General features: G+C 43.3%; 1 protein-coding gene across 1 annotated transcript in view; it reads left to right on the forward strand.

The window, feature by feature from the left end:
- Nucleotides 1-26,508, forward strand: part of LOC147906312 (uncharacterized) — a 92,746-nt gene that overhangs the window by 52,560 nt on the left and 13,678 nt on the right. Inside the window, exons 10-12 of the mRNA XM_087377962.1 lie at nt 2,297-2,351; nt 2,853-2,918; nt 10,487-10,534. Of these exons, the coding sequence (XP_087234088.1) occupies nt 2,297-2,351; nt 2,853-2,918; nt 10,487-10,534 (169 nt within the window). The remainder of the gene's footprint in view (nt 1-2,296; nt 2,352-2,852; nt 2,919-10,486; nt 10,535-26,508) is intronic.

Here is a 26,508-nt window from a genome sequence, read left to right on the forward strand (position 1 = left end):
ACATTGCATCCACCACGAGTTTCTAGAAATGTAAATGTCCATGCTCTTTTGCATGAGAGAGCAAACCAGAGAAATTCCGTACGTAATCATGTTGAAACTCCAAGGTGCAATCAAAGTCCAAGGGCTAGTGAGAGAAAAACTAGCTAGAGAGAGAAAGTCAACAAGTGGAACCACATGCTCTTTTGGGACTGCCACGTGGCTCATTAAAGCCTCTAACCCTCCTACCAATGACACACTTTGGGTTCTTTTGGGCCCAACTTTATGACCCCTTTAAACCTTGCCTTGCCCCTCGCATTTGGGTCTAGTGGGTGCACCTAGGAATTAGTGAGTGCGCCTTGGGGGTTTTTAAGTGTCCATGGGTTTATTTGCACAACAAAAATCACATCCCTGTGACACATTGGACAGTATATACATATATACTGTCCAATGTAAATACATTGGATAATAGAGATACAACTTAGATGCATAGTACATACCATAGTGCTATAATAATAAGATTTTGGTAGCTGGAACCAGATTCTGAAAACATAGCACACTTCATCCAGCACGAGTTTCTAGAAAGGTAGCAAGCATGCGCGCGTGCACACACACACACACACACACACATCTACTGTCTAATGTAAATACATTGGTAGAGATACAACTTATGTGCATAGTACATACTATAGTGCTATAATGATAAGATGGTTGGTAGCTGGAACCAGATTCTAAAAACATAGCACATTGCATCCAACACGAGTTTCTAGAAATGTAGATGTCCACGCTCTTTTGTAGCCTGCATTCCGCATTCCATCTCTTTTCTACATTCCCTCTTCTCTTCCGCATCCCACATTCGATCAGTTTTTCGCATTCCACATTCCATCTCTTTTTCGGATTAAGCATTCCATCTCTTTTCGGTGGTCCGATTCTTTCTCTTTTTCACATTTCGCATTTTGCATTTTGCATTCCCTCTCTTTTTTGTATTTCCTCTTCTCTTCTCTTTCCTCATCCTGCATTCCACATTTCGCATTCCATCTCTCTTCCACAACTTTGTTAATCTATTTGTTTATTCAGGTTTGTTAATTTAGTTTTGTTTATTTGCTTGTTTGTCTCTTTCCAGTTGCCCAAAGTCCACAACCACCAAGCCAAAAGTGGCCAACAATTGATCGAGCTTGAAATCGTAAATATTGGATCGGAAAACTATGTCTGAAAGTTAAAAAACATCAGCCAAAAAGGGAAAGCACTCCATTCGAAGTTGTAAATGATGCCAGAATTCATTCAGAACCCTGTTGCAGCCTTCTCACATATAACCTAATGCTGCATCCTGCTTGCCTTATACAGCCTTGCACTATTAATGTTTGCTTTGCAAGGCTGTAAGGACTTGCCCAAGGCCTTGCCCAAGGCCCAAAAGGGGCTTTGTGGGTTCAGGTTAGCCAAGGCTAAAGTAGAGTTGGTAGACAAAGCCTGCCAATAAAAGCGAACAGGGTACGAAGGAGGATAGGAGCAGGCAGTGAGAACGGGAGTAGATTCACACAAAATAGGCACTGTATTACAATTTTACACATCTCCCCCCCCCCCCCCCCCCCCCCCGGGGGGAAAAAACAAAAACAAGCAAACCCATCAAACAAAAAACCAATGTACCTAAAACCTAACATACCTAAAGCGTATATGACACACTTAGAGACTCTAATCTTTAGGTATCCGACCTAAACCAACCATGCCTTAGCATAATCTATGGAGAGACTCAAGAATTCATATGCTTATGTGCAATGTGAGCAAAAAGGATTACTTCATTGTGTCTGTTTCCAGAATTGATTGTCACGTTGTGCCTCTTTCCATCCCATTCTCTGTCCCCTCTTGTATCTCTTCCGTCATTTCTGTTTGCTATTTGCTTGGATTCTCTCTTTGGTGTTTTTTTCTTCCTTTCCCTATGTTTAATGTTTGATGTATACGAGTCTCTTGAAATATTCAAAAGTGTGTAGTTTATTGTAATAAGTTTCTAGTTTTTGAGTGGACGTTGGTAAAATCAAAGCCCGTTGCGCCCGCATTAAAAGTGACAAAAGTAAGCTAAGAATAACCATAAATTTGTTTGTTAGCTTTGCACTGGTTGCTGAGTGGATTATAGAGTTGCATTGGTTGTTGAGTGGATTATAGAATTGATGATCGGGTTACCAAGTGTAGTCAAGAAAATGGGTTTTATAAATTTTAACATGTTTTGAACGCTTAATTACATCTTTTTTACCCAAAGAAAAGAACTTTCTGCTAGATAACTTGAACTATGGATTTCATCTTATAAGATCAAAACTCTATTTTGCAGTCAACAAGATGATGACTTTAAAGAGACCATCATTGCAACAGGAAAAACCCATGAAGTAACTCTCTCTCTCTCTCTCTCTCTCTCTCTCTCTCTCTCTTTCCTTTTAAACAGAGTTGGTGGCAGAGATGCTAAAAAATGGATTCCTATAATGGTATATATGTGATGATGTCCCTAGAAAGCTAAATGAGTAGTAGTCAGGTTTTGAAAGGTAAATTAGCTGTTGATAGCATTCTGCTTGATTGAAGGACCGAGTTTATCACATGATCTCACCTTATAAGGAGTCACCTCCCAGATCTTGGGGCTTGGCAGCTTTAAGCTCCCCTACTGCACATCCTGGTCATTTGTGGCTAATGATGTTGAGTTGTAGTCTTCCTTGTGTTAGCTTTGTGGTGGGACTCCTTGTTTTTAAGATTTGTGCATGTCTCTCTTGCCAAGCTCCTTAACACTTGTAAGAGAGAACTTCCTGGCTTAAGCATAACAGCATCAAAGTTTGATAACTTCATTAAAATATCCTTGGTGCGGTCACAAATATAAGCTAAGTGGTACTTTTGTGCAGGTCATTGTGATAGTGGATTGTGAAGGATCTCTAGTTGCATGGGACTTTCAATTGACTTCAGGAAAGGTGGGAGTTCTTTGTATTGATGATAGTCTTAGGTTTGTTTTTAGATGCTATGTTTCAAATGCATATTTCAATCATTATGCAATTAATGTGTGCAAGGAGTTTTATTACCCATATATGTGTAGATGCGAGCTAAATTTCAAATTACAATATTTGTAAAGCTAAGTAGGCAATCATAGCATTATATCAATTTTGGCTATGCTAGGCAACCTATCGACCAAGTACAAAATAGTTTTTTGAACAACTATACATACATATTTTTGTTGTCCTTAGGTGCACTAGATGTGCAAGGTCCCACAAATTAATGAAGTGAACCTGCAAGTGTACCCACGTAACATTGCATTGATGTTATGAAGGAAACGGCATTCACTAGTAACATCATGGACTTACTGAATTTTCTTACTCAATAATTTTGGTGGGTAACACACCCACATGCATGACATCATAAGAGTGCCATTATTGACACAAACAATTCTTTCCATGGACTAGCTGTGCATGCTTACAAACCATATTTTCGCTAGTTTGTATGCTTGCAAACCATTATTCCCGAGTGCTTGTACTGGTTTGCATGCTTGCAAACCATATTTTTCCCAAGTGTCCCAATGCCAAACATCCAAGACCCTTTTTTGGACATCAGCTATTCCTCCTCTCCATAAGTTAATCGTCACACTCATCAACGACTATGCCCGTGTTGGCCGTCTTGGCTTCTGCTACTTACCTAGGTCGTGGAGTATACACTACCTATAGATCTCCGCTACAACCTAAATTCTTTGTTGCCTGTAGATTGTACTCTAGCTATTCAATGCAGCCCATCAAATCTCACTAGGCTAGGGCCTTAGTGACTCATGCAACTTGCAAATAGCTCGTTAGTTTCATTGCAAGTCATCATTAACGCAAGGAGTGTCTTTGATAAGTGGTTATTGATTGGAACGGAGGATTGATTTCAAGATTGTCTTTTCATGTTGTTTCAATTTATAGGACATTTACTTGCTTCTATTTGCATAGGTTATAGGCATATTATCGAAACGCATGACTAATTAAAATTTTAAATAAAATATATTTATTTTTAAATAAAGTAAGGAGGACATAGCCAACCCAAGGTGAAAGCGAAGCATGTCCATGACCCAAATCAAAGGTTAGTCATTGGGAGCATATTTTTGACTTATTGATCTTGCTAGGAGACATCTCTTAAGTAGCTAAGAGTAAAGTCATAGCTGAAAATGGGAGAGAAAGAGGCTTTTAAATGTTGAAATAGATCTTTCTAATGGCTAAACCAACTAAGCGAAACTAATAAGATTTCATCTAATCCAAGAATGGCAGTCTACAAATGATTTTGGGGTTTTTTAATATCATGATGTTTGTCTTTTATACAAATTATTTCCTTCGAAGATTTTTGAAAGCCATGACACACAATTCGATGTGAAGGCATACAATGTCCATATTGGTCCAAGCAAGCATAATTTAGCAAATGTTGCTCCTTAAAGATTCTCTCAATATCTTTGCTTAAATCACAATGATTTATAAAATATAACTTTCTTATTTTCTCATTCTAAATAGCTTCCAAAAGCCTACATTGTAGGGTTCTTGGATGCCTTTTGTGTCTTTAAAAAATCCTATGGTTTGTTGCCTTTCTTTCTCCGTTCCACCCTCTCCACAAGTTTCTTGTTTTTCTTTTTTTTGGGGGAGGAGGGGGGGCATCTGTTGGAGAATTGAAGGAAACATATTGGATGCTTTTCGTGCTACCAAAAGGCATCTTACCCTTCCTTGTCTTTTTTATAGTTGTTTCTTCTTGAGGGGCATAGGATCCAAATGCTCATGCCAATGTATGACTGAAAATATTGCAAGACATATGTAAATGTGATAAAAGTGATAAGGATATTAACAACTAGGCACATGTGGTAGCGCTAGGTGCATGCTACCACATGGTGGTGGGGACTCTAAGATCTTACAGATGTTCCTATTTTTGCCATGTTGGAACCCTAACTGTAGTATTATGGCATGTACTATGATTCATCTTCCCTCTTTCCAATGTTATTATGTTAAGGTAATTGCATTGGCTTTTCTACTGTAACGCTTTTTGTTTTGGTATTCATGGTAAATGTTATAAAAGTGATAAGGATATTAACAACTAGTTACTAGGCACATGTGGTAGTGCTAGGTGCATGCTACCACATGGTGGTGGGGACTCCTCTACTTGGAGGGGACCGTAGAGCCAAGGTGGTCATGGAAGTTGAACAGCTAGGAGAGTGGCCCGAACCTGTCCCCTCCTCAAAGAGATAGTGGTACCGTCCTCGGATCTCATAGTAGATGGGGCAAGTGCATAGGAAGTACTCCTCTGTCTTCACCTCTATTAGTATGCATAGCTTGCATATCCGCTGCTCTTTAGGTGTGCCTATGGCTCTTCCTGCCTTGATCCTCAAGTGATGGGACGACACCTGAATGACAATCCTCAGTGCATGTGAGACCTGTCTATCCTCTACATACTGGGGCATGATAAGTCTACAAAGCATCCATAGACTTTTTGGGATCTCGATTTCGCCTCCTCGATGATGGCTGTAGGGTGACTATATGATCAAGAGTGGAATGCTACCTCAGGAAACCAGAATGTCGCAATGCTCGCTGCCCATGCCCCTTAGTGTAAGAGCTGATTTCTCTCTCTAATACCGATCCATAGATCTTGGCCAATGTGTGTGGCCAATCATGAGGGTGCAGTAGTGGTCCCGTGGCATTTCACAAAATCACACTTGTCCCTGTTTGTTTGCAGAAATGTACTGATGAAAAAATAGATACATTATCCACATGTTTACTGCTTGGAGTGGTCTTCAAGCATGCTGGTTGTCCTTTTCTGTCCCCCCCCTGTCTTCTCAATGTTGCATATTGAAAATTGAAAATTCGCTGGTGGTGAAGCCTCCCTCTCCACACTTTCTTGCTATAGATATTAACTTTCTTGATCTTCTTGTTTTCCTTACAGGTCTGGAGCTGTTAGGAACCCGATCGTGAAATCAAAATTGAATTCTGACCACTTTGTATTTTTAGGGTTTTTGCTGCGTGGCATGATGACGTGGCAGCCTTGACATGTGGCATGGCCACATGTCAACACATGGGACACATGGCAGCCTGTGGGACAAGTGGAGAGCCATGCATGGACCATGGCACCACTTGTCACTGCAGCCCCATGCAAGCTGCCAAGTGTCCCTCCTCCTATCCTTGGCTGAAGGGGGGGCTCAGTCTATAAAACAGGGCCTTCCCCCTCCCATTCTTGCATACAAAAACTCGTTTTTGGCCTCTCTCCCTCTCTCCCTTGATGCAGCAGCCACTTCTCCACCCTTTGGGACCAGCCAACTCCTCTCCAGGTCCTCCTCTCTCTTGTTGCAGGATTTCTCTCTCCTCTGCCAGTCTTTCTCTCTCTACTGTGCAGAAATTCTCTCTCTACAGTTTAGGTTCTTTCCCTCTGCAGAAATCAGCCTCTTCTCTGCACTTTTGAGACAGCAGCAACATTTCTTTCCCATCTGCTAGCCTGGGAGCAGCCGTGACACTCTCTTTCTAAAAGCATCACTCCTTTCAGATTTTCTCTCTCTAGCCTACAGGCTTCTTTTCTGAGCTGTTTGTTCTCACTCCAGCCTCTTGTTCTCACTCTTCCCATCCAAGGGGGGCTCCAAAAGCATTAAAGACTCCATCTCCAAAGCCTCTTCTCTGCACTTTTGAGATAGCATCAACATCTCTTTCCCATCTGCTAGCTGGGAGCAGCCGTGACACTCTCTTTCTAAAAGCATCACTCCTTTCAGATTTTCTCTCTCTAGCCTACAGGCCTCTTTTCTGAGCTGTTTGTTCTCATTCCAGCCTCTTGTTCTCACTCTTCCCATCCAAGGGGGGCTCCAAAAGCATCAAAGACTCCATCTTCAAAGGAGTCAAGTCATGAGGGGAGTCTGTAATTACAAGTTTGTCTCATTTGCAACACTTTTTCATGTTGTTATTGCCCTCTTTCTAGATAACTAGTCTTGCAACTAATGTTGGATGGAAGTGGTGATTGTTGCAGGCTTCTTCCTTGAGGATTGGGATGTCTAGGAGCTGAAGCCGTTCTAGTCATTCTCTCTATTGTTTATCTCTTTCTACAGTGTTCCTAAGTCTTCCGTCTAGGTCATAGAGTTCAAAGTTTGGGAGGTGCATTGCACCTTGGTCTTGTATCTCGAAATAAAGTGAGCTTGGATAAGGGGGGGGGGGGCGTCTTAGCCCCTCAACTTGTGTACTGTTAGCAAGTTTTGCAAATTTCAAATTGTGTATATCTCTTTATTGCCATACATATTCAGCAAATTGTCAAGCTTTTCCAGATCTCACATTCTCATGCAATCTCTTACAGAATGCATCCATGAGCACATTATAAAATTCTAAAGTTTGTAACTCCCTATCTCCAAGTTGTCAGAAAGCACTGAGTAGTTTACACCCATGAGGACTCCTACATTGGGTGGTTATCTATATTATGTCACATTTATTGATGACTACTCAAACTACACTTGGGTCTATGGTTTAAAGAAAAAATCAGATGTGTTTAGGCATTTTTGACACTTTGTGGCAAAGGTTGAGAATGAAACAGGACTCAAGGTGTAGACACTACACACGTATAGAGGGGGGGAGTATATGTCTCATTTGAGGCTTATTTGAATGAGAAAGGCATCACACATCAACTTACAGTGAGGTTGACCCCTCAGCAAAATGGCAAAGCTGAGTGGAAGAATAGAACTCTTATGGGAGATGGATAGATGCATGCTCACGAGCAAAAAGTTGCCTCACGGGTTTTGGCTTCTTGAGGGTCTCATGTCTGCCAACTATGTTTTGGAGCGGGCTCCGACTAAGGCTTTGAAGACAAAGACTTCCTATGAAGTTTGGCATGGGAGAAAGCCTTCCGTGGAACATTTCTGTGTCTTTGGATGTGTTGCATATGCCCATGTGCTTGTTGAGTTTTGACATAAGCTATCAAACAAGGCACTTAAATGCATATTTGTTGGGTATAGTGCAGAGAGCAAAGGTTACCGTCTCTACAATTTTGCAACACGTAAGATTTTTGTCAACAGAGATGTAATCTTTTCAAAAAATTCGTATACATGCTGAATTTAATATGCCAGCTTCTTCCACATCAGATGATGTTTTTGAGGGATTACGTCCCATTGCTTTGGGTTCCGCATCTGAAATCCATACTAAAAATCAGCATTTACAGCAAGCTCCTCTTGTTCCACATGCCCCGATTCAGCCACCGGCTGATTTAGTTCCTCCATAGGCAGTGGAAGATGCTGTCAGGCAAGAGATTACAGAAATACACACAGCCAAAACTGTTTCGAATTGGCTGCTCCAAACTCTCAGGGAGAGTAGGCTTGATGCTCCTTTACTTGGCAGAACTTGTAGAGTGCAGCAAGACACGAAGGGGGGGCTCCTTCTGTTGAATCAGGTTTTGCAGGTACTCTTCGTGATGAGGAAGAGCGTGATACTTTTGAAGAGGCCAAGGACAATGTGCATTGGATGAATGCCATGCAAGATGAGTTGCAGTCTATTGATAAAAATTAGACCTGGAATCTTTTGGATTTGCCACCAGGAAAGAATGCCATAGGTACCAAATGGGTTTTCAAAGTCAAAAGAAGGTCAGATGGGTCCATTTGACAGGGTACAAGGCACGGTTGGTTGCAAAAGGCTATGCTTAGAAGAAGGGCATGGCTTCCAGGATGACCACTATCAGATCGGTTATTGGTATGGCTGCACATTTTGATTGGAATGTACATCAGTTGGACATAAAAACAACCTTTCTCAATGGAGACTTGTTGGAAGAGGTTTATGTCAAGCAACCTCCTGGCTTTGAAATTTCGGATAATGCACATAAAGTTTGCAAGTTGAATAATGCTTTGTACGGGCTGAAACAAGCCCCATGTACATGGTGCTCCAAAATTGATGCTTTTCTGACTAGCAAGGGGCTTCATAACAATCCAATTGAAAGTACCTTTTACATCAAGAAGGATGAGGGGGATATTTTAGTCATCATTCTTTATGTAGATGACATGCTGCTCACAGGGTCAAACGAAGAAAAAATTGCAGATTTCAAAGCGGAATTGAAAGCTACATTTGACATGTTAGATTTGGGCATGTTACCTTTTTATTTGGGGATCTAGTTCATACAAGAGAGACGTGGCATCATTATGTCTCAATCCAAGTATGTGCAAAAGCTCTTGGATCAGTTCAACGTGCAAGATTGCAAGCCTACTACCACTCCCATGGAGCCAGGGTTGAAGCTTAATATTTATGATGCAGGTGAATCAGTAGATGCCACATTTTACAGCCAGGTTGTAGGATGCCTCATTTAATTGTGAAATACACAGCTCGATATTGAGTTTGCAGTATCACAAGTGAGCAGATATATGCACAGCCCAAAGACAGCACACTGGCAGGCTGTAAAACGAATCTTCTCTTACTTTGCAAGGCACAAAGTCTTATGGCTTGATGTTTCCCCACGGGGCGGGGGGGGGGGGGGTGACTTGTAGATGCATGCTTACAGTGACTCAGATTGTATTATACTAGGCAGTCCACAAGTGGCAATTGTTTCTTTTTGAGACATGCTTGCATTTCTTGGTTGAGCAAGAAACAAGCTAAGGTGGCTACCTCCTCGTGTGAAGCTAGTTACAGGGCAGCTTTCACCGCAACAGTTGAGTGTGTTTGGCTGCTCTGTTTATTTGCTGTGGCCAAGAATCCTGTGTTTCATGGTCGCTTGAAGCACATTGAGGTTCACTATCACTATGTTAGAGAGAAGTTGCATGCAGGGGAGATCATTCTGATCTATGTGTCAACACATGACAATGTTGCAGACATCTTCACCAAAGCACTTCCACGTGAGAAGTTTGAGGCATTTCGCAGTGCTCTGAACTTATCTCCTTTTGGTGATTGATCATTTCCTTGTACATCATCACATTGGCACTGCAGGGGGATGTTAGAATTATTGCCATATTCTAGGTAGTGACCAATGTAATGTCAAGAAGTGGGTTAGGGAGACTTTTCCCTCATTAGAGGTTTCCCCTCCTAACCACAGTTAGGATCCCTAACTATCGTTAGTGGTTAGGATAAGGTTTTGTCACTTAGACAAAACCTCATCTTTGTATGTTGTTTCTATCTCATTTTATCACACGTTTTGCATTGCTCTCACTCTATTCATCTCTCTTGCTTCCTTCACTATTATGAAGTGAAGGGCACACTACATGTTTTACTTAGGGTTACAGCATTAAATTTAGGAATCCATGTTTGCTATTATCACTGATTCGTATTATTTCAGTTTAGAAAGCCAAAGCACAACTGTAAATGAACCCTGGATGTATGAAGATATATCGGCGGTTTTGTGCTTTCTTTGTTGGCTGTTGTGTTTGGGTTTTTGGGGGTTTGTCGTATTGTCTTAATCAGTCAGAAGAGCACAAGTGTAAATGTACCCTGAATGTATGAAGAAATATGGGTTTTGTAGATACTTTGTTGGCTGTGGTGGTTGGGTTTTTTTGGGCTTTGTTATTGACTTTACATTAATCAGAAGTACAATCATATTGCTGCAGGATGTTGGATTTACTGTTGAGTACATTGATGAATCAGGAACAAAAATGGTATTTTTCAAGCATTATCGTTTTTAACAGTTATTTCTATACGAGAGCATACTTAGTCATATCAAGAAGGATGTTAAGCATGTGGAATGGTTAAGAGTAACTAAAAAGAGCTAAGTCATACCTTGTGCTTTTGGTTTCTTCTTGGAAGTCATACTTAAATGTCCAAGCTATAGTACTGTTATCAAAAAATCTAAATTTGTATGATTGGACTTATTCTAGACTTACAAAGGTATATATAGTACTGTTATTAAGCCGTGATAAGTTGGCCCGCTTACCCTTTGGATCTTTTTCCAAAATGCTCATAATTCTTTTTCAAAACTATTCTATGGGTGAGATGGTCTGTGCATTGTTGCATGAAAAACCAATATGGGCTCTCTCTTGATACTCTTGTCAGCCACATGTGTTTTAAATTGGTTTATGGAGTTGAAGCTGTGACAGAAAGGATGTGTGATATCATTCTCTTTGGCAAATAGTGAGAAAAGAAAAGAACACCTTGTTTTTCTGACTTTCAGAGCACTGTGGCTTAGCAGTTAGTGATTGGTTAAGAAGGTAGACAAATCCCAAATTTGCCAGTGCTGTTGTTTTCCCAAGCTGAAGCATCATTCATGGGTTGCACTCAGCCTAGATGTATGTTATGGGGATTTGCTATTTGATTTGAGTTTGCTTGTGTCATTCTTTCACTCTTATTAGGGGTGGAGCATTATGGGGAGCCTCAGCAGGCATCTTTACTTTCCAAGGGTGGCCGGACTTCCTCCATGCTAGGTTCTTATCAACCTTTAACTGTGACCTCTTAATGCTTCAATGACATCATGCATGCTGATCCCTGTCTGTGACTTCTCAGTATCCCCAGCAGATGATATCATTTGGGAGATTGTTTCCAACCTTGTGTGGACGATGTAGGTAGGTCATCAGAGGTGATCTTGTAGATGAGAGATTTAATCACAGATTTGGTCTGAGATAAATCATGGTTCGAGGAGCCTGTGAGACAGATGTTCTGTGGATTCTCAGGCTGCTAGATGCAGCGTTTTCTTCAGAGTGTGGGATTATGGCATTCATGTTGATTGACGGAATATGGCACGAGCTGCATTATGCCTGGCCTCATCAGATGGTTGCTCAAGGTTGAAACCTACCAACACTGTTGCATGCTTTAAGTACAGGCTTTCACTTCCCCTCATGTTGTAATTTGTGGCTTAGGGACTAGCTTTACTCTTCATTCCTTCTTTCACTTGTTGAGATATGACACACTTTCCTTTTTTACTACATTCAATGCTGCAAGTTCAAGCAGTTTCACTTGCTTATCAAGCAAGAGATCATTGCTCATTTTCTCTCACTTGCAATTAATCTATACAAGGAAACAGACAAAGTCAACGAAGATAGAGAGAATGTGGAGCATGCTTGTGAACTTTTTCCATTTCCCTGGTGCTGAAGAAACCGCTAATCTGCAGAAAGTTAAGAAATAAGCTACAAAGGCAAATGGTACACAGACACAGACATGAACCCCATTGGTGGAAGAATATAGTGAAGATGCTCGTGGATGAATTGCTTCCGAAATGGTGCTCTTAACGGGGTGATCCAATGAAGAATTTGTGATCGGAACAAGAGGGAAAGCTGCTGCTTTTATAGGAGGGCTGACTTTACAGTTGACCATTAATAGGATGGCCACCCTGTTTTGTGGTTTGCTTCTCACATACTCATTGCATGTTCGGGCGCTGTATGGATGTCATCCATTTGTTTGTATTCTAGGCTCTGACCTAGTAAGATGTTGTGAACGCTCTCTTGAGGGATGTGAGAGTATGCGAGATATTGGAGCACAAAAGACGATGAGGACACTATGCTCAACTGTTGTGCACACCAGCACTTATTGAAATGCAAAAAATATACAAGCTCTAACACCTGACTTCCATAGCCTCCTCAAAATGCCAGCCAAACAAGTGGGCTCTTACGAGTCAAATAAGTCCTGAAGTACAAGGCAAAATCTTGGGACAAAAAATTCATACTGGCATGTGCTACACTCAACTTGTAACCAATGTTGCTACTTCTGCTGTCCCATAGATCCTGTTGGGTCCCTATGGATATAAAAGATATCATATCATATAGTATTTGATTACTGCAAAGGACAGCTACCCGCTTGAATGTCTCAAGTCAATTTCTCTGCAGTGTATATTGCTAATAATATTATGATTGTTGGGAAAGAGAGAGACCGATCCAAATGTGGAAAGTTGCATTGTGGTTTGGATGATAAGAAAAGAGTTGTACAGCACACAGTCATGTTTTTCACTTCATTAGGGGGACACCCCTACTGGGCACATAAGCAGCTAATACGACTACTTCCCAAATATGTTTGGCATTCCCTTGTCTTTGAGCATAGACCTGGCTGCCTCAACAAGCTGCGTATTCTTTCTCTTAGTGTACGCAGTAGTTACCTTTTGCTTTATGCCTTGTTTGTTGCAAAACCTCTGAATTCATCATTTCTTTACTCACCCCTCTTTCTCTTCTTAAAATTCTGATTTCCTGCCATTTTCTTTTTTTCCAAGGGCCTTGAATTCAAGAGTGTGAGAAATTTCTGATTCCTTACTCAAGAAATACACCCACAGCTTTGTAAAGCATTCATGTATGAAAGTCGAGATATATTTCTCTCCATTGAACGACTCCATGTTCATAGGCTCTACCGAATCTAAGTGCACAAGATCAAGAAAGGGCTTGTGCCTTTTTGCTCGTGCTTTGGGGAAGGCAACTTGTGCACACACGGTGTCACGGGGACGTGAATTTTATAACCGTGACTACCTTTGGCTTGGGGGACTAGCCTAGGGGAAGTGATTATTCTCAGAAATCCCTAGCAATGCATCCAATGCCTAGGTGCAATCACTAGGCCCAAGTGCTAGGCCAAGAACAAGAGGGTCTAATTGTTGGGCCCAAGGGAAACCAATGTGCCATTGGTAAGGAGGGTTAGAGTTTTTAAGTATCTCATTGGTTGTAGTGGGTTAGGACTTTAATGAAGGGGGGCAAATGTGCCACGTGGCACAACCCCATGCACTCTTCTCTCCTCTTCCCTACATCCAACGTTGGATTCATTCATTCTTGTACGGCTGATTGCGCTGCCTTCTCTCTCTCCCTCACACATCCCGATGTCTCTCTCTCTCTCTCTCTCTCTCTCTCTCTCTCTCTCTTCGCACCCCTATGGCAATACATAAGCGAAGAGCTTTGGCCTCACTTCACACCTGATCACACCAGCTGCAGATTGAAATAGGAGGATGGAAAGATATGCCAAAAGAGAGCAGAATATGCCAATTATGTGACCAGGGAATGGCAGAAACTGAAGAACACATGGTAATGATATGCCCTTACTATACTCACATCCGGAAAGCATTTAGCTCTCTTCTCGAGGGACATAACAAACTGGCTGATATGCTACATAGTGGGTCACCCCCAGCTTTAGGAACGTTTGTCTATAAGCTTTTCAAGCACAAGAACTCACCTAAGACATAAAGGTAGTTTCTCTTAATACCCTCCCCTCCAAGGGAGGAGTCTTTGTGTATGAGGATTTTGTATTGCTCAGGTCCCATAGGCCGATTTTTTGGTCTTCAGAGGACGATAATATATTCTTCTTCTTCTTCTTCTTCTCTCTCTAGTGCACGCTTCCCAAGGCGCCTTCGATTACTGCTGTGCGCATTCCATAGCTGGCTGTACAGGGATGCATTTATTGCTGTACGGACCCTTTTTCTGCTGTACAGACTTCATGAGCTGCTGGTTTGGCTGTTTTCACATTTCCCAAGGCCTCCCTTGCTGCTGTACGGAGCATTCCTTTGCTGTATGGGGCTGGTTGGCACGCACTTCGAAGTCTTTTGGCTGGTGAAATAGCCTCTTTCTCCTGTTTCTAGCCTTTGCTCCCATGAGCCTTGCTGTTCTTTCTCCTCTCAGCTCCCAAAATCTTTCTCTCTCATATTCCCTCCCTTTTTCCTCGAGTGGAAGCCATTTCTGGTCTGGATAGGGGATAGGTGCAATGATAGAGCTTGCCCCTCTTCCAAGGGTGAGCGCTTGATGTAATTGCACAATTGCCATTGCCTGACGAATGACATAAATACCGGAAGGGGTGCTAAAGTGTCTGGGGCCAATCGGTGTCCTTGGTGTTTGGTTTCTGAGCAGGGGCACTCTAGCCTCTCCACAATTGTGTTTAATATTTGTCTTTTAGTGGAATTTAACTACTGGAAGTGGCTGGAAATGTTGCAATGGGGCTGTGAATGAATTGTATGCTAAGTCAGTTAAGGTTTACTACCCTTTAGATCTCTAAAGGCCGCTTTTGGTGCTTCCATTGCCAGGATAATCACTATCTTCCCTTTGAGGTGAGCCCTAGTAGTGCTAGGCAAAGGAAGTCTTTGCTGCACTTTTATTACAGCCACACAATTCAGCCACCATGGTTGACTCAGCCAGTGATCGGGAGTCCTACGAATTCTATGACTTAGAATATAGAGACTTGGAACACTTAGAACGGGAGGAACAATGGGAGGCATAGCAGAATGAAGCACATCACCTGCAATTTAATGCGCAACATCATGTTCCCTTTGAGGACACCACTATCGACCACCATGAGGAGGCAGATGAGACAGAAGAACTTGATCCAGAAGCCCACTTCAAGGTGCAATTGGCAAGTGCGGTGGGCACTTTGACACAATTGACCCAGAATCTTGTTGTAATTTTGAATGCCCCTCCCAAGAGCAAAAAGACAGCCAAGAAGAAGCAGAGGAAGTTAAGGCCTACACATAATGAATGCCACAGATGCAAGGAATGGGACCTGGAATGGTCAACCCCACAATGGGGATTGGCAATAATGCACATAGTATAGGCCAGATGATGCCACCTCCCTATTTGCAGCCACCTGTGTATGACAATCTTGCACCCAAGGCAAATTGAAAGAGGGTGGGGCTGCTGTAAAGAGACATTCACTGGGACACAGGACAGGCTGAAAGCCTTAACCTTTTTGCAACAAATTTGATGCTGCCTATGCTCGTGGGAACTTCATGGAGTCATCAACGGTCTGGAAGGCAACCACGTTTCTCAAGGGCAATGCATTTCCATTTTTGACTGATTTGCTCTTGCAAGGTAGAGCCCCTACCAGTTGGGTCGAGTTCAAGCAAGTCTTTTCATCTGCTTGGCTCACCACCACTTTTGAGGTGGACATAATGACAGCTTGGCACAAGCTTGATTTAGCAAATCGTAAGAACTTGGAAGAGTACAACCAAAAGTTTTGGGAAGCCTTGCTGCCTGTGAGTTCTTATAGGCATGTGGAGCTGTCCAAGGAGATTGAGAAGTATTGTTGTGGGCTACCAAAGGAGATCCGGGACTATTGCACCAAAATCAAAGTCTCCAATTTGTCTCAGCTGATAGCAAATGCCACTACAGCATATGCCCTCTTGCAAGGAAAGACTTTGGGCTTCAAGGGCAGCAACTAGGAAGCACAAAAGTTCAAGGGTAGCAAGCAAGAAGTCCCTAAAAATTTTAGAAAGTTTGAACAGCCCATCAAGGCTCGGTTTATTGCAGGACAGAGGCGAGGACTGCCTCGACCGAAGATGTCAGAGGAAGAGAAGAAAGCCCTCTATGATGCCAATAAATGTTACATATGCAGGGAAGAGGGACACGGATCATATGATTTCTTGAACAGAAAGAGGAAGTTTCCCTCGTCGGAGCAGGGTGAGAATAAGGTAGAAAAGAAAGATGATCAGAGGGGTAAGAAGCCCAAGCCCACTGGTGGTCTTATGCTAGATGTGACTGGAGCCATATAGGATGTGGATGCCACGGAGCTATGCAGAGCATGGGGCAAAATCCATGACTAGTTAGCTTTGTTCTTCTTTGATCCAGGGGCCCGTGCCAATTTTATTTCTCAAGAGCTGGCTGGAAAATTGGGCATAAAGGCAGAAGAGATGGGGCCACTTTGTGATGCAGATAGGGCTTGCCCAAGGCACAGTGAGTCAGTCACCCCGATAATTTGGAAGCTACGCATGCACATTCAGAGTTACGTGGACAATGAAGAGTTCTATATTATGCTACTGAATGGATGCAATGTTTTGTTGGGTATACCTTGGCACCACAGAAGGGAGCTCTTTTGGATGCTAGAAATAAAACACTGACTTTGACTCACTGAGGGAAAACTCATGTATTAAATGTGAAACTCAAAGGGGAGTCTATCCCGGTTGTATCAGTCTCGACCATTTCTAATGTAATGAAAAGCATTTTTCAGCGTTATGTAGTTTTTGCACAGGAAAAACACCACGTGAAGAAAGTTCCGACTTTTCTAAGTTGAAGAAAGGGCAGACAGATTTTCTCTTTCAGTTTAAAGATTGCTTTTCTGACTCCCTACCCCAGGAATTACCTCCGGAACGCCCTGCCATAGATGTAATTCCTGGACGCAGCCCACCAAATAAGCCTCCTTACAGGGTTAGTGCAGCCCAGCAGGAGGAGATCATGAACGAGGTAAAGGATCTCTTGGAGAAGGGGCTGATTGAGCCCAGCTCTTCCCCTTATTGTTCACCTGTCTTGTTGGTGCAAGAGAAATATGGATCCTGGAGGATGTGCATAGATTATAGAGCTCTGAATAAGATTAGAATTAACAATTAAGAATAGATTTCCTATACCCATGACATCTTACATAGGTTAGAGGGGTCTGCAATGTCCAACCGGTTAGATTTGAAGAGTGGCTACCATCAGATAAGGAGACGGCCTGAAGATGTGCATAAGACAGCTTTCAATACCACTTTTGGCTTGTATGAATTTCTTGTGATGCCATTTGGGTTGACAAATGCACTTGCCACTTTCAATATAATGATATACAGAATCTTTAGAGAGCACCGAGCTTTTGTGGACATCTTCTTTGATGGTATCATAGTGTTCTCTAAGAGTGAGGCTGAGCATAACGAGCATCTGGCAATTGTCTTTGCAGAGCTCAGGAAGCATAAGTTGTTGATTAATACCAATGCATGAGATCCACTTTTTGGGCACATAATATCCAAGGATGGAGACGGGATGGATCCTTCCAAAGTGGAAGCCATAAGGAATTGGCCCAAATGCATTTTTATTGGGTATAGCTCAGAAAGCAAGGGCTACAAGCTCTACCAGCCCCGCATGGGCAAGGTTTTTGTTAGTAGGGATGTTGTTTTTGATGAGTCTTCATCTACGCCTTTGCTGGACTGTCAAAAACAGCCCACGGTCGATGCCACATATATCTTTGACAGCTTGATGCCTTTGTTTCCGTGAGACTCCCATGATGAGCCACATCTGAGGTTACTCTTCCCCCTTCTAATGGTCATTTACAGCCACATGTGTAGTCTGAAACTCAGCATGATTGACAGCGTGATATGCCTCAGATTGATCAGGATATTGTGCATAGGGCCATTGACCAAGAGAGAGCTGAAATTTAGGGGCCCAAAAGGCTTACCCATTGGCTCCTTGACACTCTAAAAGACAGCAAACAAGGTGCTCCTTTGCCACATGCTAATTTGGTTGCTACAGCATGCAATGAAGAGCCATTATGCCATAAGGATGCCTTTGAAAATGAATGCTAGTTGCGGGCATTCTATGGGCTATTCATAGGTTCCACTCATACCTTGGTATGTGCCTTGTAGGCCTAGTTATAGGCAGTTAGGACACTTGGTACAGTTAGTCTATGTAGGGTTTCATCATAAGGGGGGTTGTACTTTGTACTCATTTCATAATTGCTCGTTTTTGTCTCCATTGCTTCATTTCTTATGCTTCCATTGCTTGCCCTAGTCTACACATATTAGAGGTGGACTAAGCTCGAGTGGAGAAGCTCCAAGTTCTCTTGTTGGTACGGATTATCTCAAGTAAGCCGTCTGTTCCACACCAAATTATTTTAGTTGTCCCCTCATATCAAGTGATTACTTATCTCCATTGAGTCAGGGACTCTGGGTCCTCGACCATAGACCGATGCATGTTACCATGGTTAGCCTTATTTGCATCCATGGTGTTAGCAGTTGAGCTTGATTAGAGGTGCATGTATGCTTGTACTGAGACCACGGCGTACACCCCCCACTATAGCAAGAGATGACTCGTCAGACACAGATACTTGCATTCCATTGGAGAGCCACCATGGCACTTGGATATGTATTTTGAGAACTAGTTTTGAGCATAGTAGTCAAGGAGCTTCGAAACGGCAAGTTTCAAAACGGGTTTCGGGGTTTCAGAAATGTTTTAGGGCCATCCTGAAATGTCTGTTAAAAACGTTTCGTGCATAATAGGGTATTTAAATATATATTTTTTACCAAAATTTTTAAAATTAGATTATTGCCACAAGAACTCCAATACTCGACAAAAACTCGTGAAATATAGTGCACAGACATTTGATTTGTCAATTAGAACTTGAAGTTTGGAACATATTACTAATTTCTAAATCATAAAATACACAACATATCATTGAAGATTCAAGAGCCAATATTTATATTTAAGAAATGGAAAAGATACATGAGTCATGATTCATGTCGCATGACAAGAGGTTCAATCTTCAAGCTGAAATGATGCTAGGTACTCCGATTTGGGGGTTTTTTAGGTGCTCCGAAACCTGAGTTTTGGATTCCAAACGTTTTGGGGGGTTTTTGACGATTTTGGGGTTTCCAAAATGCTAGTTTTGGTTTGAAACGTTTTTGTAACGTTTCGGGGCTTCCCGAAGTGTGTTTCGGGCCAAGTGTGGAACTTTTGAGTATTTGAGTTTTTGAGATTTTTAGCATAGCACTCAGCAAGGGCCTCAGCTCAGAGTGGCTTGTATGAGCTACCTTCTGATTGTACTTTGTCTCATAGGCCCGCGAGGTCTCACAAAGATGGTAATACATCTCTCTCTCTCTCTCTCTCTCTCTCTCTCTCTCTCTCTCTCTCTCTCTCTCTCTGAGATCACTTCTTACATATCACAACGGAGGGTTTCATTGATCCACCAGGATACACGCAGATTCACCTACCCCCCTCGATGAGGATCTCTCTTGGGCAGTTCCGGGTCTCTTCACACAGACTTCGTATTGAGAGCGGCAGAGCAGAGCGGTTACCCAGGGAGAGGCACATATGCACACTGTGTGACATGCAAGAGGTTGAGACAGAGGAGCATTTCATCTTTAGATGTCGTGTTTACTAGAGATGCGAGGGCGTTTCTACTGCCTCTTCAGAGATAGTTATGACCCAGACTAGCGGTGTTTTGGTGGTTTCATTCATGAGATGCTTAGACACCGCGAGAGAATACTCCGAGCACGGAGATAGGAGCAGACGTCTTCCTCGGCTGATATCTCTCAGAGCTCTATCACGGAGTTCTTTCAGCCAGATCACATAGACCCCCACGAGACGAGACCTCGGCATGACCGTGACCCGGAGCCTGTGACCCAACAGCTCAGACAGAGGGTTGACACATAGATCATACTTGGGGACATCCCCTCCTTGTTTAGGGTCGGGCTCTGATCGACGGGGGTCACAGTGGCCCTGGTTAGACACAGAGCTACGACCAGGAGACGTACCAGGATTGTGTCCTTGATGGGCCGACATCGCTCTATTGTTGACCTCATGCCCCCATTGCCTCATCCATTCTGATTTTTCGCTGCTGATGATGAGGATGATGATGATTATGATGATGTTGATGATGACGATGATGCTGAGATTGATATATAGTCGACTATCGACATGACTATGTTGTACCTTAGTGCTACCATTATGCGTTTTTTGCATTCTGCATTGGTGTGGATGCTCGTTTAGTAGCTCCACTACCACAGCTCATTGTATCAGGTTTTTCACAGTCTCATAGACCCATCGTGTCTGCGCTCTGGTCCTTCGACGACCGCTCGTGTCACTCTGCGCTCCACGCCTGCACTGCGTCACCAGAACCCGTCGCAACTCCCCGGGTGTCCGTCGTCACGGCACCCCCGTTCTGGTCTTGCTGTAGTCGCCCTATACTATTCGTTAAATGCACGCATGAACCTTCCGTTGAGGTAGTCCATCGCCTCGCCGGTTCGTAGGCGCGTCAATACGTTACGGGAACCCCACGTCATCTCGCAGGCCCTTCAACGTCGACAGTCAGGGACTTCAATCCAGGCGCTGTCAGCAGCTCCGTCACGTCGCCTCCTTACCCCCTATCTAGCTTGCGTAAGCCACCGTTGAACCACTCGCCACCAAGCCCATGAACTCGACCTTCCTTCAGTACGTCACCCGTCCCTTGCTCTCTCCACAAGGCTCTGATACCAATTGTCACCAACTCTCTCTATTTGTTCTCACATTCGATCACGGGAGTAGCACCATTCAATGCGAGGTGGTTTGTGGGTTTAACGGAGAGTTTTGATCGACGCTCATGTAGAGTTTCCAAACATACGTGAGGCTTTCGATGCGATATGTGGTCTGGACGCAGAACAGCGTGATGGCTAGACGGTCGACGGGAAAAAAAGATTGTTAGTGTTGCGTGATTAGTCCGTAGGTTGGCGAGGACAGTGTAATCTGAAGGATACGCGATACCAAGAGAAGTCTTATTATTCATGAGCAGGCAGTACGCGGAGGCTGCAGGATTCGGAGACACCGATTGGGCGCAGAGGCGCAGGACTTGACCAGGGAGCTTTCTTTGATCTCCCTTAGCTTTGTGTTGTTTTTTTTCTTCTTTAATTAGCTGGGTGACGCGCTACTTCCATAGACAGGACATCATGCATGAGGTTTTAGTGTGGTAGTAGGGACGGGTTATGCCTGTGTGGTTCAGTCGGAGTTAGTTTGCGGGAATTTCCCTAGTATAGGGAAAAGCGCTATTTGGATATATGCCTGTGTCAAATGCGTAGTTAGTGCAAATTTGAGATTGCAGGTATTCCCTAGTATAGGGAATTGTGTCAGAGTGTCAGTACACTGAATTGTGTCAGCTTGTGATTACAGTGTTCTAGAGGTGTTAAAAAAAAAAAAAAAAAACCCCCAAAACAAAACACCTATTGAACTGAATGGAAGCAGAAGAAGGGGCTTCCAGGAGGGACCCTGGTGAATCAGGAGTCTGGCCGACCCAATAGGGATCGCGCCCAGTAGCTCATACTTTATATGGCAGGATTGCATTGCTGGAGGATGCCTTGCAACAGTTGTTAGCGCAGCAATTACAAGCCAACGCAGGGCAATCTGAACTTAGGAGAGCGTTACAGAGTATGTCTGCCAGACCTTCTCGAGAAGAGAAGGGAAAGGCTCCAATGGAACTGGAGTCTAGTGTCCATACGGTCGAGCCTAGGAAGGCTAAAGTGCCAAATATTGCAAATTACAGACCGGAAAAGTATTCTGGCCGGATGAACGACCGTAGCTCCGATGTCATTGAGACCTGGTTACACAAATGGGACGAAGCGTTCGCCATTTGTGAAATCAGAAATGACATCAAAAAGATCCGCGAGGCCACCCACATGTTCAGTGAGGCAGCGGATCGGTGGTGGATTAAACAACAAAAAGATGGCATAGCATCCACTACCTGGGAGGGGTTTAAAAGAGAGTTCAGGAAACACTTCTTACCTCCTGACGAAGCATCCCGAGCTTGGGATCAATATAGGAACCTTCGTCAGAGAAATTTATCAGTGGCAGAATACACTGATAAGTTTCGAGAGAGTGTAATGAAGGTTGATGAACCCCTGCCTCAATCAATCCAAGTGAAAGATTTCATATTTGGATTGAATGATCGAATAAAAATGGAAGTTCGGGCTAAGTACGCGAACACTCTAGATGATGCAATAGCTATAGCCCTGAACTATGAGGATGCCAAGGGCAGCAAGCCAAGTGGGTTTGCACAGGTCGGAACCCAGTATGGGTATCCGAAGAAATCTGGGTTTAAGAAGAAGTGGGCTAGTAGAGGGAGTGGTTCGCAGCCGAGTGGTCAAGCCAAGCAGGCGAGACCGGCTGAAACTCCTAAACCAAGTACCACCATTGGAGTGAAGAGGAAAGTAACCCCAATGGCAGCTCGGGCTTGGTCTAAGTCTCCCTTGAACCCAGAACAAAGGGAAAAAGCGAGGAGAGAAGGCTTGTGCTTTGGTTGCCTTCAACCTTATCAGTGGAGAGATTGTCCACGTAATAAAGATCGTCGGATGGCTAAGATGGTGATCTCAGAGTGCGACGTGGAGATGCAGGGAAGTCCCAGAGCGGAAGAGATGCAGATTCAGCTAGCGGGATCTTTTCAGAGGTTAGTACCTTGTTTGTTCTGTGTGTCTGTTGCTAAGTTAGTGACGAGTGCACCTGATAACATCCTATCTAAGCCCGCAGCAACGGGGTATACAGCCTTCAATGATACGGAGTTAATTAAAATGAAAGGGCAAGTGGCCAGTCATGATGTCATTGTGTTGTTTGACTCGGCGTCAACTCACAATGTGATTAACTCCAAGCTCGTGAAGAGGCTGAAACTAAAGACAAGTCCATCTGACTATGCGTATACAGTCAGGATGGCCGATGGAAGTTCAACTGAAGTATGGGACCAAAGGGTTACCCAGTTGGAGCTTCGGATTCAGGACTATGCTGAGAAGCTTGATTTTGAAATGACCAAGCTTGCTCATGCGGATATAGCCCTGGGAATGGCGTGGCATTCTAGGAAGAATCCAGCCATTGATTGGAAAAAGCACGTATATCAATTCAAGATGAATGATGTGCTTTATGTCTTGCGAGGTGAAAGAGATATACCTCAGGGACCGTTGGTTTCCGTGATGGAAATCAGAAAGGCTCAAGTAGAGTTTTTGTACCTTTGCACAGCATCGGTAGAGTCGGTGGATGATTCTTCGACTAGCACTGATGTTACGCAAAGTGGTGAGATGGCCAAGCTGGCTAATCTTATAACAGAGGAGTTCTCTGAATGTTTTAGGGATGAACTACCTTATGGGTTACCTCAAGAGTGGAAAGTTCAACATAAAATTGAACTGATCCCGGGGGCAGAACCTATAAATAGACCTCCCTATAGAATGAGTTTTACTGAAGAGGCAGAGGTGCGTAGACAATTGGAAGAATACCTCAAGTTGGGGCAGATTCAACCAAGTTTCTCACCTTTTGCTTCGCCAGTGATATTAAAGAGGAAAAAGGATGATACGTTTCGCCTCTGTATAGATTACAGAGCATTGAATAATATCACTGTTAAGCACAGGTATCCGATGGCTCGGATTGATGATTTGCTAGATGCATTACATGGAGCCGTGATTTTCAGTAAGATAGATCTTAAGTGCGGCTATCATCAAATCCGGATTAGAGCCGAGGATGTGCATAAAACCGCTTTCAGGAGCAGGTTTGGTCATTATGAGTTTTTGGTAATGCCTTTCGGACTTACCAATGCTCCAGCGACCTTCGTCATGCTTATGAACGATTTACTACATCCGTATATCGGAAAGTTCGTAGTACATTTCATAGACGATATCTTGATATTCAGTAAGAGCGTTACTGAACATCGTGAACACTTAAGGATGGTGTTCAGTACTTTGAGGAAAGCCAGTCTTTATGTGAATAAAAAGAAAACTATACTGTGTATGGTTAGGCTTGAGTATTTAGGGTTCATAATTACTCCACAGGGGGTAGAAATGGATCCGAAGAAAGTGGCTGCGATACTGACTTGGCCAATCCCTCAGAGTCTGATCGCGTTGCGATCATTCTTGGGATTTGTCCAGTTTTATAGAAGACATATCAAAGGATATTCCGGAATAGTATCGCCATTGACTGATCTGACCTCAGATAAAGTACCTTTTTGTTTGGGGACAAAATCAACAGGAAAGTTTTAACACCATAAAACAAGCTGTGGTCATAGGACCGGTGTTAAAAATAGTTGATCCCCAGAAACCGTTGTTCCTAGAAACCGATGCAAGTGGCATTGCGGTAGGAGCAGTCCTCCTTCAAGAGGGAAGGCCAGTAGCCTTTGAAAGCAAGAAGCTTCTCCCTCTCAAAGGAATTGGCCAACTCATGAATTGGAGTTGTATGCAGTTATCCATGCTTTGAAAACATGGAGACATTATTTGTATGGTTCAGAGTTTTATGTGGATGTGGATCATGATACTCTGAAACATTTTTTGTAAATAGCGTGACTTGAGGGGCCGCCAAGCTAGGTGGGCAGAGCTCATGCAGGAGTTTAATTTAACGATTCGGTACCGAAGAGGAAAAGACAATAAGGTTGCTGATGCGTTGTCTCGCATTATACACAACCTGAGTTTCACGGTATTAGAGAGTGCTCTAATGACCGAGATCAGAGAAACTCAAAAGGTGGACGAGTTTGTCCAGAGCTTATGACCTAAGGGTCATGTGTTAAAACCCGGGGAAAATGAAAAGGATGACCTGGCATCCAGAAAAGACCAAACTTATGCAAGATATACCATAAGGGATGGTATGCTAGTTAGAAATGGCAAGGTTGTAGTACCTGGTCAGAATGATCTCAGGCAGAGAGTCATTCGACAATGCCATGATAGCCCGTGTGCGGGACATCCAGGAGTCGAGAAGACATATGATCTCGTGAAGCGAGATTTCTTTTGGCCAAGGATGAAAAAGCATATTCATGAGTATGTGACACGGTGTTTCTCGTGTCAGGTAAGTAAGGCCGAGCGGGTGAAGCCACCCGGACTTTTACAGCCCTTGGAAATACCACTAAGTAAGTGGGAGAGCATTTCCATGGACTTTATTGTAGGGCTACCTGCAACACAAGGAGGATATAATTCTATCCTTGTGGTGGTTGATCGTCTAACCAAGATGGCTCACTTCATTCCGACTAGAGAGTCTGTTAGTGCCCCGCAAGTGGCGGATTTGTTCATTAGACATATATTTCGTCTGCATGGATTACCTAGATCCATAGTGTCAGACCGAGATGTCAGATTTACCGGTCATTTCTGGACAGCGGTATTCGAGACACTGAGGACTGAGTTAGGAATGAGTAGTGGGGATCATCCTGAGACGGATGGTCAGACGGAGAGAGTCAACCAAACTTTAGAGGATATGCTGAGGGCATATGTGTCATTGAGGCGAAATACATGGGACAAGTGGTTGCCATTGTTGGAGTTTGCCTACAATGATAGGAAGCATTCATCTACTGGGTTCAGTCTGTTTGAGCTGAACTATGGTTATAGGCCAGCCAATGCAATTATAGTTGGAGTACCTCAGAAAGTGCCTAGTGCCGCGAACTTTGTAGTTCAGATGCGGGAGATGCTAGCACTTGCGAGAGCTAATATCCGCCAGGCTATGGATAGAGCCAAGGTGTATGCGGATGAAAATCGGTCTATAAGAGTATTTGAAGAAGGAGAAAAAGTTTTTCTCAGAATTCCGTCGCACTCGAAGTCGTTGACTTCAGGAGAGTGTGCTAAGTTATCACCTCGATACTGTGGGCCGTGGTTAATTCTAAAGAGAATAGGCAGTGTAGCCTATAAATTAGAATTGCCACAGGGGTGTAAGGTGCACCCGGTTTTTCATGTTTCACGCTTAAAGAAATTTTTACATACAGGTGACTCACTAATCGAAGGTGTGGTTTTGTTTCAGGAGATAGAGGATATTGCAAGGCACAAACCAACAAGAATCCTGGACCGAGGAACAATGCAAATACGAAATCGAAAGATACCCACGGTGTTGGTTGCATGGCATGGTCAGCCTCTATCCGAAGCTACCTGGGAATCCGTATATCAGTTGCGGAGAGTGTTCCCAGACTTTATCATCGAGGAGGCTGATGTCTGAAGAGGGAAGGAATGTTACGCTCTAGCCGAGGTAGCATGACCTCGGAAGAATCAGTCGACATTTCCCTTAAAGGATCTATCTCTGTAATATATGTGTTTGCGCTTCATGTAAATGATCGAGAGGGATTTAATGTCAAGGTCCTAGGTGAGGGCTGATAGCACCAGACTAGATAGATCTAAGACCAAGGGCCTAGTGCTAAGATTGTGCCTAGGGGCAAGGAATTAAATGCATCCCAAGAGAGGGGTGAAATGTTGCATTAGGAAGGCCCTATATAGATGACATGTGGCATCTAGATCTATCTAGGGAATTGGGGTTTGCTG

Source organism: Dipteris shenzhenensis, chromosome 1, assembly GCF_047967505.1.
Source record: "Dipteris shenzhenensis isolate YYH24624 ecotype China chromosome 1, Dip_SZ_1.0, whole genome shotgun sequence".
NCBI classification, from domain to species: domain Eukaryota; kingdom Viridiplantae; phylum Streptophyta; class Polypodiopsida; order Gleicheniales; family Dipteridaceae; genus Dipteris; species Dipteris shenzhenensis.